The sequence below is a fragment of the Hippocampus zosterae genome, chromosome 1 (genome assembly GCF_025434085.1).
Source record: "Hippocampus zosterae strain Florida chromosome 1, ASM2543408v3, whole genome shotgun sequence".
Lineage (NCBI taxonomy): Eukaryota > Metazoa > Chordata > Actinopteri > Syngnathiformes > Syngnathidae > Hippocampus > Hippocampus zosterae.
In genome coordinates, this window is record NC_067451.1 from 26,351,864 (window position 1) to 26,370,284 (window position 18,421).

Consider the following 18,421-nt stretch of genomic DNA (forward strand, 5'->3'; position numbering starts at 1 on the left):
TGTTTAAAACGATCTTATTAGTTAAATTACGAATTGCGGTTATCCCTTTCCGAAATATTAGGCTATTTTGGGAAAGTTAGCTGTTATATTATTAACAATTACATTCATCAATGTAATTTGATCATGTTAATGATTTCTCAATAACTACACCGGTCAGCAAAAAGAAACAAAGAACAGGCGTAGAAGAATTACTCGTTTTTACTTGGCATACAATAATGACGGATCATGTTATTACTTGATAAAAGCGTGCACATGGACATGTACAGTTTTTCAGGTTATTCCATGTCAACGGACAGTTTGTCCATGCACTTAATACATATACAATTATATCAATTAGTGCTAAGAAAACAACTACTCCTGGAAAGCTCATGGCGTTGAGAGAACAACTGGAATATTTGGAGCAACATGAATGGTACCACTGTTTGCAGGGGGAGAAACTGATCTCGAAAATATTTGTTTTCGATGATTTAACAGGGAGGAAACAGATAAATATGAAGCTGCAACTACATTTTTGCATTTTCAAATGATCACTTCAACATCCGGAGGAAACCAGAATGTCAGACTTTCACTTGACACTAACACTATACGGCGCTATGTTGAGAAAAGCCTCCAGGTCATTCATGTGGTCCTTGGGGTTGACATGGCGACTATGATGGTGACCCTTGCTTTATTCATGAGTGTATTGTACTTAGTTGACTAGCGTAAAATATTGTTGATGGCACCTTTTCATTAAAAAAAACGCAAGCACAATTATTACTATTTTTATTACAATTATTATTAAATCTGCTTGACACTGTCAATTAAAAATCAGCATTACAACCAACGGTACCGGCAGGGATTTTTGGGCCCCGTGGGGACGGGGGGGAACTTCACATTGGGGCCCTCCACCGTTTAATGGATCAGTACAATTCCGTTTTTGAATTAAACAAATGAAATGACATTTTTGACAATATTCTCATTTATTGAGATGCACCAAAAATAAAAACACCACACTGTACAAGATACAACATGAAAAATACATTGTTGAGCCCACAGCAGGACATTTACTAAAAGAATGCAGGACGATTAACCATATCTTCCCATCACAAAAATAACATGGGTAGCTTTGGATTTGGCTCACGAGGTTTTGGCAGGACAGATGGGGGGTAAGATCCGGCGCGAATTGTTGCGGACCCACGGGTGCTCGATGACGTGCTGTAGCGGTAGACGATCGGTGGGGCAGTGGCGAAGCAGCTTACTGATCAGGTCCCGTGCCCCCTCGGAGACGACGCTTGGGAACTTTAGATCCACCTGCAAAACAATGGGAGCATATTCAGAAAGGGCTTAAAAGCCATCAGTCCTGTATATCATTATACTTTCATTTTATGCACTTGACAAACGAAGACAGTATGTTTAAAAAGTGGTGAAAACAAACCGAGTAACGCGAAAGAAAAACTCACACTTTTAACCAACAAAGACACCAGCGGAATCAGTTGACTATATTTACAGTTGACCCTCGCTATTCGTGGGACACAGGGACCAAGCTGGGCCACGGTAATATATATATACACGTATATCCCCCCCCCCCCCCCCCCCCCCCCCCCAGCCACAAAATCGTCCTCAGAAATTCTATATATAGGTTGGGTGCGAAAAGAAACTTCCCACGGCTTTATAATATAGAAGAGAAATACATATATTCAAGTGCCACATCAGTGAAGGATTTCGGTGTCGGGACGACATCATAACTATAACATCTAACAGGATGTGCCTCAAGTTATGCTTATTTTCCTATGACTGTAATCTAATTTAGGACTCTTTGATTTATGTTTACATCATAGTTGTTTGGTAGAATGTAATATATCTGATATTGTTTATTGTAACAGATAAATTTTAATTTTGTGAAGTTATTGTTTGTGTTTGTGTTTGTGTTTGTTTTTGTCTCTGCTGCGTAACAGTGGACCAGCTCTACACCTTTGGCAGGGTTCTCGAGGGTGCATGGGAGTTCGCCCAACCGGTCTACATCTGGGATACCGAACCCCAAATACAGGTTGTTTGGTCCCTCTACCTTGGATGTCAGTTTGGTTCGCATTGCTGTATTAAGTCAGACTCATTTCCAGTGAGGATTGGACGCCACCAAGGCTTTGCAACCAATTCTGTTCATAACCTTGATGGACAAAATTTCTTGGCGCAGCCGAGACTGGGGCGTCCGCTTTGTTGGCCTCAGTATTGCATTTCTGCTTTTTGCAGGTGATGTGGTGCTGTTGGGCTTCTTCAAGCCGGGATCTCCAGCTCTCACTGGAGCGGCTTGCAGCCGAGTGTTAAGCGGTTGGGATGAAAATCTGCAATCTAAAACGATGGTCTTCAGTCGAAAAATGATGGGTTGCCCTCTCCGGGTTGGGGATGAGATCTTCCCCCAAGTGGAGGAGTTTATTTATGTTGGGGTCTTGTTCACGAGGGAAGGCAGAATGGAGTGGGAGATCGGTGCAGTGTATGCTGTGATGCAGACTTTGTATCGGTCTGTCGTGGTGCAGAAGGAGCTTTGTCAAAAGGAGAAGCTCTCGATTCACGTTCCTACCCTCACCTATGGTCATGAGCTGTGGGTCGTGACAGAAAGAATGAAATTCTGGATACAAGCATCCAAAGTGAGTTTCCTCTGCATGGTGTCCGGGCTCTATCTTAGAGATAGGATGAGAAGATCGGTCATCCGGGAGGGACTCAAAGTCATGCCACTTCCACATTGATAGGAGCTAGATGAGGTGGTTCGGGCATCTGGTTAGGATGTCTCCCGGATTGGATACAACTTTATTGTCAAATGTGCTGTATTTGTAACATACATCACAGATGAAATTTCATCTCTCTCAACATAAATGGAAGGGGGGGGAGGGAAGAAAAAAAAGATGACTCTTGGTGAAGAGTTCCAGGTATGTCCCACCAAAAGGAGGCCCCAGGGATGACCCAGGACATGCTGGAAAGACGATGTATACCAGCTGGCCTGAAAATGCCTTCGAAGCCCTTAGAAGAGCTGGAAGAAGTGGCTAGGCGAGGGAAGTCTGGGCTTCCTTGCTAAAGCTGTTGCCCCTACGACGCGACCCGGATAAGCGGTAGAGAATGGATGGAGGTTTATTCCAAATAAATAAATAAATAAACCCTGAAACACATTGAAAAAATAATTGCATATTAAATAACAAATCGCAATATTGAGGAAAACAAATTACAATTCCATTATTTTTCAAAACTGTTCAGCTGTACACCAGACACTGGTCCTATTTCAATGAGAAAGCATACACAGCCGAGGAAACAAAAATCCGATTTCACCGAGTTAAGACATAAATGACGGATCTTTTGTTATGGATGGTTGTGATACAGCAATTTACCGTATTTTCACGACTATAAGGCGCCATTAAAAGTCTTAAATTTTCTCCAAAATGGACAGGACGCCTTATGGTGCGGAGCGTCCTTTATATGCGCTGAGTTCCAAAATCTGACTGACAGCCGACACGCTGTTTATATAGAGAAAAGGCGGAAGTGACTGTGAAAGAAGTCGGCCAATCAGGGAAGGGTGGGCGTGTATATATACATATATGGAGAGGGAGAGAGAGAGAGGGAGAGAGAGGACAGACAAGCTAGTCCGCCAATGGTGAAGGGTGGGCGTGTAAGTGGACGCTAAAGGGACGCCTCAAGCCAGTACCAACACTTGTATCGCGTGTGGCAATGTGCATTGTTGCAAAACAACTCCGGTTTTGGTTTCTAAGAACCCCTGAAAATAAATTCGACAAAGAGACATGCCTACGAAGCTCAGTTCAAACTTAAAGCCACCGGTTATGCTTTTGGCATGCGTGACCATCTCACAGCAGCGGTGAAAAATCAAGTCAAGCAAATGAACTCTGAGCTTGCCGTTATTCCCGGAGGCTTGACTAAAGAACTCCAACCGCTGGACATTGACATCAACCGGGCGTTCAAAGTAAAGTTGCAAACGGCATGGGAACAATGGATGATCGGTGGCAAACACAACTGTACAAAGAGTGAGAGGCAGCGCTTGGCGAGTTACGCCACAATACGCAACAACGAGAGGGAACGCGGCGTTTTTGATGGATTACGGTACTTGCACAATTGTTCAATTCTTTCTACACACACACGCGCTGCCACCATGTTTCGCTCTGTTCTTTACTTTCAAATGTGGGAAAGCTTCACACGAGAGAAATGTTGACTTTGCTGTTGCTACTCCTTCTTTCCGCTCGGCAATGCGTAGCAACTCACACTAGCATGTGATGCATTCAATGACAACTGAGATGTGCAGTCCTCTGCTTCTGATACAGAGGATGAGGACTTTGATGGATTTCTGGGTGATGATTGATCAAAAAACGTGAGAACATTGTACGATGGCTAAATAAAATACACCCGAACTCAGTTCTGCTTTCGTTGCCTTTTTAAAAACGTGTTTTTATCTTATCTGTATGTCTTGGCATGCTACCGTATGCTTCAAGCTAACGTGTTAGAGTGCGCGCATGCATGCCATATGTTTAAGCTGGCGTATGTTTTACCACTGTAAAACTGCGCCTATTCGTACGATGCGTCCTGTGTATGTGTAAAATACAGAAATGTCACGCATTAATGAGACTGCGGCCATTAGTACGATGCGTCGAATAGTCGTGAAAATACGGTAGCCTGAGAGAGACAAATGTTTGAAAAATTGACTGTGACTGACACACCTTCACAATTCTTTTGTAGGTATCAGAGTGAGAGGTAGTTTCGAAGGGAGGGTTCCCCACAAGGCACTCATAACAGAGCACTCCAATGCACCACAGGTCCACCTTCTCGCTGTGGGTGCGGCCCTCGATCATCTCGGGAGGGAGGTAATCCAGTGTCCCACACATTGTACGACGCCTGCACAAATGGCGATACGTTACATGTACTTTGCAGTAGTGGCTTTTGAAATAAAAAAAAAAATGCGGCTTCAAAGTTGGAAAACTTTTTACAAATAGAGAACTTCATAGGTGCTGCATACCTGAGAGAAGGCGCATGAACCGACCAACCAAAATCAGCAATTTTCAGCTCTCCACGGTAGCCAAGTAGTAGATTCTCTGGCTTGATGTCACGATGGATAACTTTCTTCGCGTGACAGTACAACAGTGCATCAGAGATTTCTTCCATGTACTGGAAATGAAAGCAGCAACATCTTCAGAAATTCTTGACAACTTATGAACAAGTAACCACGGTTATTATCATTGTTAAAAACATACTATTGACAAAAACTAACAAAATAAACAAAAATGGAAACATTTATTTTGTTTATTAAAAACAAGTGCTTTTAAAAATTATATCATTAACTGAGACTACACTATAGGTTAATATAGTAAAACTATGACTGCAGTGGACCAGGCCGGCTTGCAGAAAGCTAAAATCTGCATCTACAGTAATTGATGCCCTTTAAACGCATTGGAGGGATTTCAACCTCCCAGAATTTCCCCCAAAACAGTGATAATCATGTAAAATAAATTTTGAAAAAAGACCCAAAAAAAAGGCAACTATGCGAATCTGCAGGGTTTTATTTCTCGCTAGCACGCCATGTATAAAAAAAGAATAAAAACTAAAACAAAGTATTTTGGAAAAAATAATAACGAACACACCCAAATGTGCACACAAAAACTAACTAGCCATAACCCTGCAAACATGAGACGATTTTACAAAACGACACCGCCTTCATTGACAAAAGGATGGCTCCTCGCTTCATAGAACAATGTCTTACCGTGGCAGTGCGCTGGTTATCAAAGCGTCCGTATTTCTGGAGCTCCTTGTACAGCTCGCCACGTGGCGCGTATTCGAGCACCAAAAACACCCTCTTGCTATCATGAAAATAGTTGTAGAAGCGAAGGATGTTGGGATGCCTGAGAAGAAGGGGGAAAACTTTAAATATACTGTACATTTAGCAATAAAGTGGTATTTCAACTTACGAGTGACCCGAGCACAGTGATGACGGACGGTAAGGACGTGTTACAAAGTACTGTAACGCATTACTCAGTGATGGGTGCAATTTCAAGTCACAAGTGATCTAACGCATTACTTTAGCTAATAATCTGACTAGAGTTACTATTACAAGACTTAATGCATCTCTTTGTGACTAATAAAGCTGGCAAAATATACAACAACTGTAAGATGCTTATCTTCAGGAAAGAAAATAAGTGCCACTAAGCTGCATAGGTGAGTAACATGAGGCACAAGTCATTGATACCCCCGCCCACACCAATTTTAGCCAGGATTTAAGTACAGTACAGTACATGCATAGTTTGCACATGAAAGAAAACAAATAGGTAAATAAAAAAAGAGGTAGAACACACCCATTTATCAACCAACGGGAACACAATAAATTATTCAGTGCAAAAGTTATAAAGGGAAATGATTTACATCTTCAAACGTGAAGCATTATGGGATGGGGTCACATGCCCCCGATCGTCTGGTGGTGGGGGGCATCACATATGTGGCAAGTCACGTTTTGAGCATTCTGACATTTTACATCCCAATGAAAGGAGTAGAAACACTTGCTTTTCAAGCTGGAAATACAGTCCCTTTGTTGAGTTTGTGATTTACAAAATGTAGATATTCAGGTTGGTTGTACACTCCATACCGGAGACAAAGTGTTATCTCGCTTTTAAAAAATGATTGCATGTTAAATTACAGTCGCAATATTTAAGGGGGCTATTCATTATTTCCCAAAATCATTTAAGCCAATGTGGTGACGTATCCATTTAGTTCATCAGCAAAAACAGCACTGCTAACACATTCATGGGAACTTTTCCTGTTTCACAAGTCATAGATGAAGTCCGGGCAACGATAGCCACACTATACGACTGCTACAACTAATACAATCACAGTTGTAAAATAATTATAACAATAATAATAATAATACATTTATGTAAAAATGCAATTGGCTCCACTCCTAAAAGGACATCGTGTAATAGCCTATTTTAATAGTTTTAACTGTAAATATATCACAAACTGTCATTACAAAAGAGTCAAATACGTTTTCAAACTCATCTTAAATCATGAAGATTGTAAAAAAATGATACAAGGTCAATGACTGCAATAGGTATAAAAGTTACGGGTGTTTGTTTTTATTAACTTAATATTTTTGTTTTTTAAAACCCTTTTACCGCTGAACAGTATTCATTCAACATCCCAGAACGGATTGTGTAACTCTGGATGGTTTCCATGGTATTATTACGATGGCTGCCAAGAGAGTCAGTGAGACAAAATGAAATACAGCGAAAGACACTTACTTGAGGTGGGCCTGGATCTCGATCTCCCTCCTGAGTTGATGCTCCACACCCTCCTTCTCCATCTGCGACTTGAACAACACCTTCAGGGCTACAATGGCTTGCAGCTTCTTCACCCTGGCAAGGTACACGTTGCCAAACTTGCCCTTCCCCAGGGGTCGACCGATGTCAAAGTCGTCAATGGTGACTTGCCTGATTTTAAAAAAAGAGGGCAGGAGGAAATCAAAAGAGTGGATTAATGGGTGTGTGTGTGTATTATATATATACACACACATACATACACACAATATCAATAACTTTCCCCAATGGTGAAGCGATGGTGAGCAAAGAGCAAGAGCAAACAACGCATACAAAAATGAATGTCCAAAGTATGTCAGAATTAATCAACTCCAAGTGGACAACAATATCTACATCTTACATGCACATCTGGTTGTTTAATAATGCAAAATACATGTTTCCGATGACTACTAAAGTACTCCGATTAAATCAAAACCATGCTTTTTTTTACCCTGCCCTGTAAAAGAATCAACATTGAGAATCGTTTCGAACTGGAATTGATATGAGGAACTGGAATCGGGACTGGAATTCAAAAAATGCCCAACCCTACAGTCATCACACTGTCACAATTTTAAATACACTAATTGAAGTGGATTCCAGCAGGAAAAAAACATTGCTGTATGTTTAACATCACACACTGAAAAAGGCAAGAGATTACTTACTTTGCAACTGAACTGGAGGACGAACCAACACACTCTCTGACAGGTCCTAAAATTGATGTATACTTTATCAGCAAAGTAAGTTAAGAAATATTCCCCAGTGGCTATATTTAGTTACTTATTTTTTAAAGACCCACACATTACCTGTGACTACATTTTTGTCTGCAGTTAGCCAGGGTTTCACCAGAACACGCTGTGGGCCTGCCAACATACTCGAGGACTAGTCCGACAGGTTCAGAGCAGAAATAAATGTTGCCTTTATTGTGAATACATTCTTGAGTAGAATGACTTTTCTGTAAAGCCTTTCTTTTGCAACACAAAGAAAACAAAATGTGTGTATGTGTCTGTGTATTTTTGTTACACCCTACTTCTGTGTAGATATAGAATACTACCTCGACGTGAAAAAATGTGTGTGTGTGAAAAAGATGACAGTAATCCACAACTGGAAAAGAAATGGCTGAATATTTACATCTGTACGTTGTTATTAAAAAAAAACAACTGCTACATTCATGAACAACTTCAGGATTATATGTTACTAGTTCAACGCTGTGGTTCATCATCTTACCTGCTGCTGCAAAGCCCTTGGCACGTGATTTTCTTTATTCTATAAAGAAATATATTTTAGCAATTAATCAATTATACTTTAGGTTTTTATGCAACTAGGAAACATAGTAAAATCTAAATCGATATTTTTAACAAAGTTCAATTTTAACATTTTGTGCCACCTATCTAGTAACATACACTTTCTGTGAGACTGATACACAGTACACTGACAGAATGCATATCTATGTGGATGTGATTCAAGACACGTATATTAACCAACAATGCCAGTGTGTTGGTTATTATACACACTGGCAAGCAGGGTTGCACATACCATTGTAATTTTCCGTTGAGAAAAAGACATACATTCGGGACAATAGTAAACAACAACTAGGCCGCATACAACGTTCTGATCACCCACAACACGTTTTAGTGTATAAGCAACGATGAAAGCAATCTTTAGTCACCGCCAATGATTAAGACGTGCTGAGAGTGTATATTAAGAAGTTTTGTTCCTTTGAAAGATATGAATTTTCACAAGATATAAATGGTTCATTTAGGCTCACTCGTTCAAAACAGTCGCTCACCCACCGTCGGCTAGGTGGAAATGTATGAACTAAGGGAAAAGGTGGGTTAGTAACCACGTGCTATTATTATTAGTATGAAAAGTACGCGTATTATTTCACAACTACAAAAGAAGAAGAAGAAAAACTTACCTGCATCCTTGTGCTAAATCGACAACTTTAAAGTGTGGCTCAACTCTTCCTCCCAACGAATACGGCCGCCAACTTTTTCAAAATGTCAAGAAGGACGAGGCTGGTTGGTCAGCGTCTTGCACATCAAGAGCTCCCATTGGCCAGCAGGGGAAGGAAGCAAAACCGAAGGAGAGTGTGTGATTGCCTTAAATCAACATTGACCCGCCTTCAGTGAATGTTGGCATTGTAACGTTTCTTTTACAAAAAAAGGATTCACCTAAGTACTTAGTAATTTAATTGTGCCACTGATTTGACATGTGAACAAAATGTCTGTTAGTCCCCCCACCCCAAAAAAAGTGTGTACACACACACACACACAAAAAAAATTGATGCTCATGCCTGAAAAGGTTCACATCAAGTGACACTTTTATTTAAGGCAGGGAACAAAAACATGGCATTTCATGTTATCTTTTAAAATACAGTACTGTATTTGTGTTTTGCCTTCAGGGTTCAAACATTTATATGAATTTCATTTGGCAAACCACATATGACGTCTCGCCTTCATGATGGTTTTGTGGACTTCTGAAATATAGTGGATGTATGTAGTTGTCAAAGATCTTTAACAGAACAGAACTTGTGCACTCAAAGTTGAATTCATCTTCACTGTATGTTAGGAGTTAAATCATCATTGAATGTTAGAAATAAACAAGAGAGTGGATGTCAGATTAAATTAAAGAACATCTGCATGTGTTGTTTAAAAGACTCATACTGTATATACAAAGATCTGACAGCCCAAGTCGAAAAAGACCACACACATATCACCACTCACTCACTCACTTAGAAGACATTCTTAACATTCAGTAGGGCGTTTGTCAAGTAGCGGTATGTGTGTCTTTCTGTCGTATACAGCCTCCAGCGGCCAGGACGAGCACATCAGAAAGAGCAGCACAATGGCCATTCAATAAACACAGTACGACAAAAACTAAATATTTTTCATTCTATTCTTCAGAAATTAAGGTAAATTAAGAAGTGCTATGATTCATTTGTCATATTGGATGGATGGACTTAATCCACCTGCCTCTGAGCAACTCTGATCTGGGTGAGATCAAATAAGACGCAATGGGGAAATATGACCCCTTTAAATTCACAGGCCATTACAAGAGCTCCGCTAATTTTTCTCTTTAATTTCATTGTGCGTCATGTCAAGCCGTTGTGGAGTGTTTTTGGGCCAGGACATTCATTGGAGGAGAGGTCGTTTTGTGTCTGTGATGGTATGGCTGTGGGGAGCGGGACCACAAGGAGTTTCATCCCCAAAATGGAACCAAATGCATGACGGAAGGGATACGGAGTAGGATGAGAGTCAGCGCTAAAAGGTAAATTGAAGCAACAGACTACTATACAGGACAGGAGAATTAAGCCAATTTTCTATGTGTGTATGTGTGTGTGTGTTTTACTGGCCTATGGCTAAATCATCGGCTGTCAGAAAACTAAATTTGCTGGTTTAATTAAAATTTTAACTCAGTTTGAAGCAAATTTAAATGACGTTGCGGTATGATTGCGACATTTATGATCCCGAACGGAGATATGGTGTATTTTGATCGGAGAGAATTTTGTTTGGTTATCTATGAGTGCATTGTCATTATTGTTTTGTGTACAGCGCTTTTGTTAGATCTGCGGCTGTTGTGAAAGCGCTATATAAATAAATTTGAAGCGAGATTTGAATTGTGTTGAACAGAGCAATTGTTAAAGGCCAGTGTGCAGCACGGCAGCATTACTGCCAGCAAGCGATGCAAATTTTGGATCAGTTTATCCGGTTTGTTGTCATTGTTGCCGTTGTCGCCGTGATCAGCGTCGGCGGCCTCCTCCTCGCCCTCCTGCTCCTGCTCCCCCTCGCCACCAGCCGCTGCCTCAGGTGAGCAACGACGCGGCTGGAAGACCACATCCAAAAACTCCAATCTGAGGAAGCCGGGGAGACCACGCAGCATTTTGCAGTTGTGCACAACCTGCAACTCGTCGAGAGTGCAGGCCTTCAGGTAGAGGCGCTTCAGGTCCTTCAGGCGGCTGGCATAGGGGAACCCTGGCGCCACCTCCTTACCGCCAAGGCTCAGCTCCTCAAGTCCAAGCCATCCTGTTTCTAAGCCTAAGGAGGCCATTGGCCTCTGGTAGCCCTGCCGCGTGGTGATGCTCATTTCCAGAAACTTAAGCCGGAAGAGACCTTCCAGGCCGCAAACACCTTCCTTGGCGGCACAGCCTCGGAGTCCATTTGCAGTCACGTGAAACGTGTCGCATAACTCCAGTCGACTGAGCCTCTCCCATGATGTCAGACTTTGCAGGTGTTGGTCCTTAAAAGAGGGAACGCTGTTGAGGATTAAACATTCAATCGAAATCCCCGATGGCGGACTGTGTCTTGCTCCTTGTTTCTGCTTAATGCTGGAAGTCGCCTGCGTGTTCTCTTGAGGTGAAGCAGGAATGTCCTGCGTGAAGAAACCATGAGGCAGCTCACAGCCTTGCAGCTCTAGCACCTTCAAAGATGGCGGCAAGAGCTGGCAATTGGGCAGGCTTCTCAAGTCCGCATGCAGAAGATAGAGCTTGCTCAGGCGAGGGCACTTTGTGGACAGAGCTTTGAGCCAAGCCTCAGAGAGGAAAGTGCCACCTCGGACGGAGAGGAGCAAACCACGCAGTCGTAAGTACCGTAGTCCACAACCGAGATACTGACGCAGAAGGACCCACAAAATACGGGACGTCATCTTTTTGAGAGAGAGAGAGAGAGAGAGAGACAGAGAGAGAGAGAGAGAGGCCAGATTTAAAGTCTACATCCTTGTTCAAAAGTCAGTTTTTTTGTGATTCAAATCAATGAGACAAAGACAAAATATTTCAAAACTTTTTCCGCCATTGACCTACACAACATGTATGGAGCAAATAGAAAAATTTTTAAAAATGGCAGAACGGGGTTTGAATAGTTTGGGATTTTTCTTTCGAGTTAGTTTTATTTTGTTTTGACTTCTGTTTTTTTTAAAGTCGGTTTTACATCAGGTGTGTTAATGTATTTATTTGTGACTTTTTAAAAAAATGCTTCATTTTATTTATTAATTTTAGTATTTGTTTTTGTTTTTTATATGGAATGTTTGTGGAGGGCATTATAAATAGGTCACCAAATAAATAAATTAAAGTAAAGAAAGTAAATTACAAGTCCCAAACGACTGTTTAACGTTTTCTTCTCTACATCCATACCAAAATAAACACTGTACATAAAATTTAAATTTAGTGTGGTGTAAAATGTACTTTCAGTTAGTTATTTTAAGTTTCATTTTTATCTTATTTAGTGAATGAAAATGTTTGTTTGTTTTATAGATTTTTTCAATAGATTTCATTATCTCTAATAACCTTTGTTCATAATTAGCCCGTCACATTCAAGATCATGTATGGCTTTTCTCTGATATACCCCCCCAAAAAATGTTAGATGAAAATAACCTCCTACCAAACTTGAGGCAAGCCCCTTCTCTACCAATCTTCAAAACCCGTCGTAAAACACATTTTTAGTCTTTGGCTTTGGAATTGGTTTTGTTTTCTTTCTTTTTTGTTGTTGTGTGTTATTATTTATTGTTTTAACCGCCTGTTGCTGTATGAACAATTTTTGCTCAATGCACAGAACTTTGTATGCTGCGGTGGTGGTTTGAAAGTGCTCTATGAATACAGTTGAGGTGAGTTGAGGAATTCATGGGAGCCTTTGCTGTTGCATCCACCAAACTCCGGGAGATGTTACCTTTCCAACACATTCCACACACTTTACAACACATTATATTCTTTCAATATTCGCTCAGACACAACCATTAAATAATTGCACGACAAGACGAGATAAATAAAGTCGAAAATCCACTCTGCTTTTCATTTTAGAATAGTTCGTCAGTACGTACACAAAGCTTAATGCAGAAAAGGGCCGGTTTATTTTTAGATTTCATTTATAGATCACAAAAGGACTAGAGGTGAAGATGTATTGCTCCAGGGGCTTTTCTTACCCCTTTCCACGCTGTCAAGTCGACAAGTCTCCACAGTTTTTGATCCTTTACAAGGCGTCTCCATCTCTTACACACCCTGAAAGGACATTTCAACACCACACAGCTTTAAATCATGTGGCAAGAATCACGGATAAATATTACACACAAAAAGACAAAGGGCAGGCTTTATTTTTGGAGATCAGTCCATTCGCTCTCACCTCCCAGCTCTAACAAGCTCGCGCACGCTCAAATATGACAGCACGTCAACTAAAATGTTTTCTGGAAGGTAGTCGAGGTTACACGCTGGAAATTCATCCATTATAGAAACAAAACTGTTGACACCTTTTTCTTTTTTGAGCGCGGACTAAATATGTTGAGCACATCAGGTGCTCCCTGATGAATACTCCGCCAGAAACATCAACTTGACACTGCCTGGTGTAAATTAGTCGATGTTAATGTTTTTAAAACCACAATTATACTATTATATACATATTATATAAAAATAAAACAGATTTATATTTTTTGAACAAATAAATGCTATATATCTACATTTTTTTTCAACCCTGCCAGTTACGCTAGCTACAATCCTTACATCCCACATCACGCATGCGCCGTTCACCGGACAAGATGGCGACCAGCAACGGAGGAGGAATGGAAGTGGACGGGGCAGGCGAGTCTTTTGGCACTTATTCAATTACTTTTCCCTCTATAGTGCTATGATTACGCTCGCAATTTGTTGCATTCACATCTTAAACTTATAGATGTCTCTCTCTGGTTACGAAACGCGAGGTTAGCGCTCTCGTTGCGAGTTTGCTGACACAAGCGGCTGTGCTGTAAAGCTGTCAACACATGAACTAGTTTGAGGCGAGGTTCCCTTTCCCTGGATGTTTATTATGTTCAATCAGTGTCATTGCGCATCTATAGGTAGTAATTTAAAGTTAGTAACAGTTCCCCAAATCCTATGCAAGCATGTTATTCTTCTGTGGATGCGATGGAAAATCCAAAATCTCATCTTGTGACCAAAATGTGTACCTGTTGAGAAATGAACTTGTGGATGTTTCGCTTGTCTCTCTGCATCTGTAGCCAGTCCCAGTGTTATGGCCTCCGGGATGACTGGCAGCGTCTCGGTGGCCTTGCACCCTCTGGTTATCCTCAACATATCAGACCATTGGATACGTATCCGTTCACAGGAGGGACGACCCATGCAAGGTAGGCTGCTGATTATGTATCAAGCATGTCTCTTGTTGTTTTCTCGCTCACTATTTTTCTTTCCTCAGTAATCGGCGCTCTCATCGGGAAGCAGGAGGGCCGAAACATCGAGGTGATGAACTCCTTTGAGCTTCTCTCGCACACAACGGACGACAAAGTGCACATTGACAAGGAGTACTACTACACCAAGGAGGAGCAATGTGAGTTGTGTTGGGTTTTGTGATTGCGTCAGATTGTCTGCGTTATGCTGACTTTGCAATAACAATAAAAGCACAGGTGAAACACTTTCATGCTTTTTAAGAGATTTGGAATTGTGTGCAGACTTGTTAGGTTGTATGGTATGTTTTTGTTTGTTTGTTTGTTTTCTAAATGAGCTCCCATCGTGAGTGACGTGTCGTGTGGTTTTCATGTCACAGTCAAGCAGGTGTTCAAAGACATGGAGTTCTTGGGTTGGTACACCACTGGCGGCCCTCCCGACACGTCCGACATTCATATTCACAAGCAGGTGGGCACATTTGAATGAGGCAATGATGCTCCATCACGCTTGACATGTTGTGACCTCGACTTTCTTTTCTTTCTCTGTCAGGTGTGTGAGATCATCGAGAGTCCGCTCTTCCTCAAACTTAACCCGATGACCAAACACACCGATGTGAGTTGCTTTCTTGTCCGCCAATTTGACTGGTTTGCAATTTTATTTTCCGTACTGTGTTTATTTATTACCAAAGGAAATAACAGAAATAGATAGCGTGCTTATAAAATGGGCTGGTGAGCGACGTGTGCATCAGCGAATGAGAGTGTAGTTGGCTATTGTTGCCTCAAATTATTAGCTAATTGTTAGCCAATGTGCGTGTTGAATAGATTTTGACCAAGGATGATTTTGAGGCCGATGACGATGCAGCTAAAATATGTTGACTCATCTATCCATTTTGTATTTGTTTTCTTCCTCAGCTACCTGTCAGCGTTTTTGAATCAGTCATTGATATCATCAGTGGCGAGGTACCCATCCTCTCAAATAAGCTTATAAATTGGACCTGTCAGCTTGTATTGTTTTCACTCCTTTTTTTTCTCCCTCCTCTCGCATTAATCCAGGCCACCATGTTGTTCGCCGAGCTGAATTACACTCTGGCCACAGAGGAGGCTGAGAGGATCGGCGTGGACCACGTCGCCCGCATGACGGCCACCGGCACGGGCGAGAACTCCACAGGTAAAAGTTGGAGCAAGCCGATGGAAACGTATGTGAAATCCACTTCTGAAATCCATTCCCGATACTTGCCGCCACAGTGGCCGAGCATCTCATCGCCCAACACAGTGCCATCAAGATGCTGCACAGTCGCGTCAAGATCATCCTGGAGTATGTCAAAGCAGTGGAAACTGGTGAGAAGGGCTTGTTAGTTAAACAAGAATCCTTGGCTTGTTTTCGCTCTGCTTTTAAATTGGACACTTCCTTTGTTGGCACCTCATTAAGCAGATACCTCCTCAATCTCTATGACAACTTTTTTTGATGTCACACATTGACCCTGTAGCTGAGGCGTTATTATGAATCCCGCTTGGAGTTCTGCCTGGAAGCAACAGCCTCCAACCGAGAACTCAATTGGGATTTGCAATGATTCATTGAGTTCCCTCAAGTCCTCTCTGAGCTCATCAGTTTGGCATTAATATTATGTTGCAACACCGTTTGTGGTCATTCCGTTTTTATGAAGGTTAGCATGAAGCTTATGGTAGCTATGTGGTTGTTTTTGCACACAATGTACAGTGATCCCTCGCTATTTCGCGGTTCGTTTATCATGGCTTTGGTGCATCGCGGATTTTTTCAAACAATCATAATTTTTTTTAAAATTATTATTACTTTTTTTTTAAGTCCGCAAAAGTCAGTGTCTAAGTGTTGTTTACTATACGTGCTAGCGTGTGCGCACTCTGCTCAAGCGGAAGGTCCACGCGGAAGGTCCACGTGGGGCACGTGTGTGTGCTTGCACGCATGAGTGCGCAGGTGAGTGTATGTGTGTTGCAGAGAGACAGAGAGAGAGAGACTTATAAGAACAAAAGCAGGTCTCTCCATCCTTAATTGTCTGAACAATTACGCCTGTGGGATCGCTGGCGTGTGTGTGTGTGTGTGTGTGTGTGTGTGTGTGTGTGTGTGTGTGTGTGTGTGTGTGTGTGTGTGTGTGTGCGTGCGCGCGCGTGCGCCCTCTGATCAAGCACAAAGGCCCACGTGGGGCAATTTTTATATATATATATATATATATGTATATATGTTAATTGATCACTCCTTCACTGATTTTCATTTATCGCGGGTGGTTTTGGTCTCCATTAAACGTGATAAACGAGGGATTACTGTACATTTATTAGGCCCTCAAGGACCGGAGTTGCTCATTCCTGAGCTCGAGGCATGGTGCTTTATGGTCCCCTTGTGACATCTACAGTATAAACAATTTCAAATCCTAATGTAAAATTTGTGGGCGGCGGGGGCGCTCTTTTTTCACAGATTTTCACTCCTCGCTGCAGGGCCTGGTCCCTTTCCCCTGTGAACAGTGGGGCTTCATTGGTTACTTAAATCAGGGGTGCCCATTAAGTCGATCCTGATCTACCGGTAGATCTAAGACAGGTCGCAAGTAGATCCGAGGAGAAAAAACACAAACAACCGTTTGTGTGTCTTTGTACATGTTAGTAATATATATTTTTGTGTTAATGTACACTGCACCCTAATCCTATTATCAGTCTCATTTTCAAAAATAAAATAAAGCAGGTAAATCTTGAATTTACGATGGAGCGTGATTACGTCACCGGAAGTTGTTAGCTCTCAGCAGTCTGCAATTGCAGGAATCTAGGAGGGCCCAGGGAAGCACTTTAAAACGGTACGCGTGAGCTACGATAGTTAACAGGCTGCAAAAGTGCGTCGCATGCCTCAGTTTCAGGCTGTTTCTCATCATGGCATGTGTGTGTGTGTGTGTGTGTGTGTGTGCGCCCGTGCGCGCGCGTGCCGGTAAGGGTAGATCCCGGGAGGTTAGTTGATCGAAAAGTAGATCTTCTATCCAAAAGGTTTGGGCACCCCTGACTTAAATGATGTTCTTCCCCCCCCCCAATAGACTCGACTAAACCACTTGTGGTCATGTCAAAGTTATCACTTGCTGCCAGGCAGAAATTAGATTTTACTTTTATTTTTTATTTTTATCACTTTGTTGTTTTTATTCGTTTTCCCAATATGACTTTCTTCAGGCTAATTAGCTCCCCCCCTTGCCCCCTTGTATACATACATTTTTTTAAACTCTTTTTACTTCAGTACTTCGGTGCTGTTTTGGGGATACTTTCCTTGCTCTTGGGTGAAAATGCTTCCAAATTAATCTTGAAAGTGCTTGAATGTTGTGTTTTCCCGTCTATCAGGAGAGGTTCCTTTCAACCATGAAATCCTGCGAGAAGCAAATGCTCTGTGCCACAGATTGCCAGTCCTCAGCACGATCAAGTTTAAAACGGACTTCTATGACGTAAGACCCTCCCGCTTTTGTTCGGGTTATTTTGCTTGTGACCACAAATTCGAGCTTGTACCTTCCTAACACTGCCCCAACCCATTTTGCATCTGCCCGCAGCAATGCAACGACGTGGGCCTAATGGCCTACTTGGGCACCATCACGAAGTCATGCAACAGCATGAACCAATTCATCAATAAGTTTAACGTCCTCTATGACCGACAGGGCATCGGCCGTAGGATGAGAGGACTTTTCTTCTGACGCGCCAACATGGAAGTTTATATTCTTGTTTGTTTTGTTCGATAGTTTTTTGTTTTGTTTTATTGGGAGGTCAACATCAAGTCGCAGCTCAAGCCACCACAGCTTTTCAACCCTGCTTCAAGTGTAACCCAAAGCACTTAGCGACACCAGTAAACAGAGGCTCTTGTTTACCACTGGACATGAACATATTTTATTTCCCCCTCGTTTTATTGTAATTTGATCATTCTGTATGTAATAAAAGATTTACTGTTTGTTTTTCCATGCGACTTCTGGATCTCCTTAAAGAACCATACG

The 18,421-nt window shown here is 41.8% G+C and overlaps 4 protein-coding genes across 4 annotated transcripts in view; 2 read left to right on the forward strand and 2 right to left on the reverse strand.

Moving 5' to 3' along the window:
- LOC127607550 (uncharacterized) overlaps window positions 1-18,421 on the forward strand; it is a 229,996-nt gene that overhangs the window by 49,932 nt on the left and 161,643 nt on the right. The window lies entirely within an intron of this gene.
- On the reverse strand, window positions 936-9,376 carry aurkb (aurora kinase B). The gene is made up of 9 exons (XM_052075824.1): window positions 9,223-9,376; window positions 8,532-8,570; window positions 8,111-8,186; window positions 7,970-8,015; window positions 7,254-7,442; window positions 5,726-5,864; window positions 4,985-5,133; window positions 4,689-4,863; window positions 936-1,290 (listed from the first exon to the last, which is right to left on the reverse strand). Exons 1-9 carry the CDS (start codon window positions 9,226-9,228, stop codon window positions 1,117-1,119), a joined length of 993 nt encoding a protein of 330 aa, XP_051931784.1. The 5' UTR covers window positions 9,229-9,376; the 3' UTR covers window positions 936-1,116.
- Window positions 9,606-13,673, reverse strand: LOC127607104 (F-box/LRR-repeat protein 12-like). The gene is made up of 3 exons (XM_052075199.1): window positions 13,415-13,673; window positions 13,218-13,293; window positions 9,606-11,948 (listed from the first exon to the last, which is right to left on the reverse strand). Exons 1-3 carry the CDS (start codon window positions 13,513-13,515, stop codon window positions 10,893-10,895), a joined length of 1,233 nt encoding a protein of 410 aa, XP_051931159.1. The 5' UTR covers window positions 13,516-13,673; the 3' UTR covers window positions 9,606-10,892.
- On the forward strand, window positions 13,757-18,386 carry cops6 (COP9 signalosome subunit 6). The gene is made up of 10 exons (XM_052075862.1): window positions 13,757-13,870; window positions 14,284-14,405; window positions 14,474-14,605; window positions 14,822-14,910; window positions 14,992-15,054; window positions 15,354-15,401; window positions 15,495-15,609; window positions 15,687-15,779; window positions 17,784-17,884; window positions 17,987-18,386. The coding sequence occupies exons 1-10, from the start codon at window positions 13,803-13,805 to the stop codon at window positions 18,125-18,127; spliced, it is 972 nt and encodes a 323-aa protein (XP_051931822.1). The 5' UTR covers window positions 13,757-13,802; the 3' UTR covers window positions 18,128-18,386.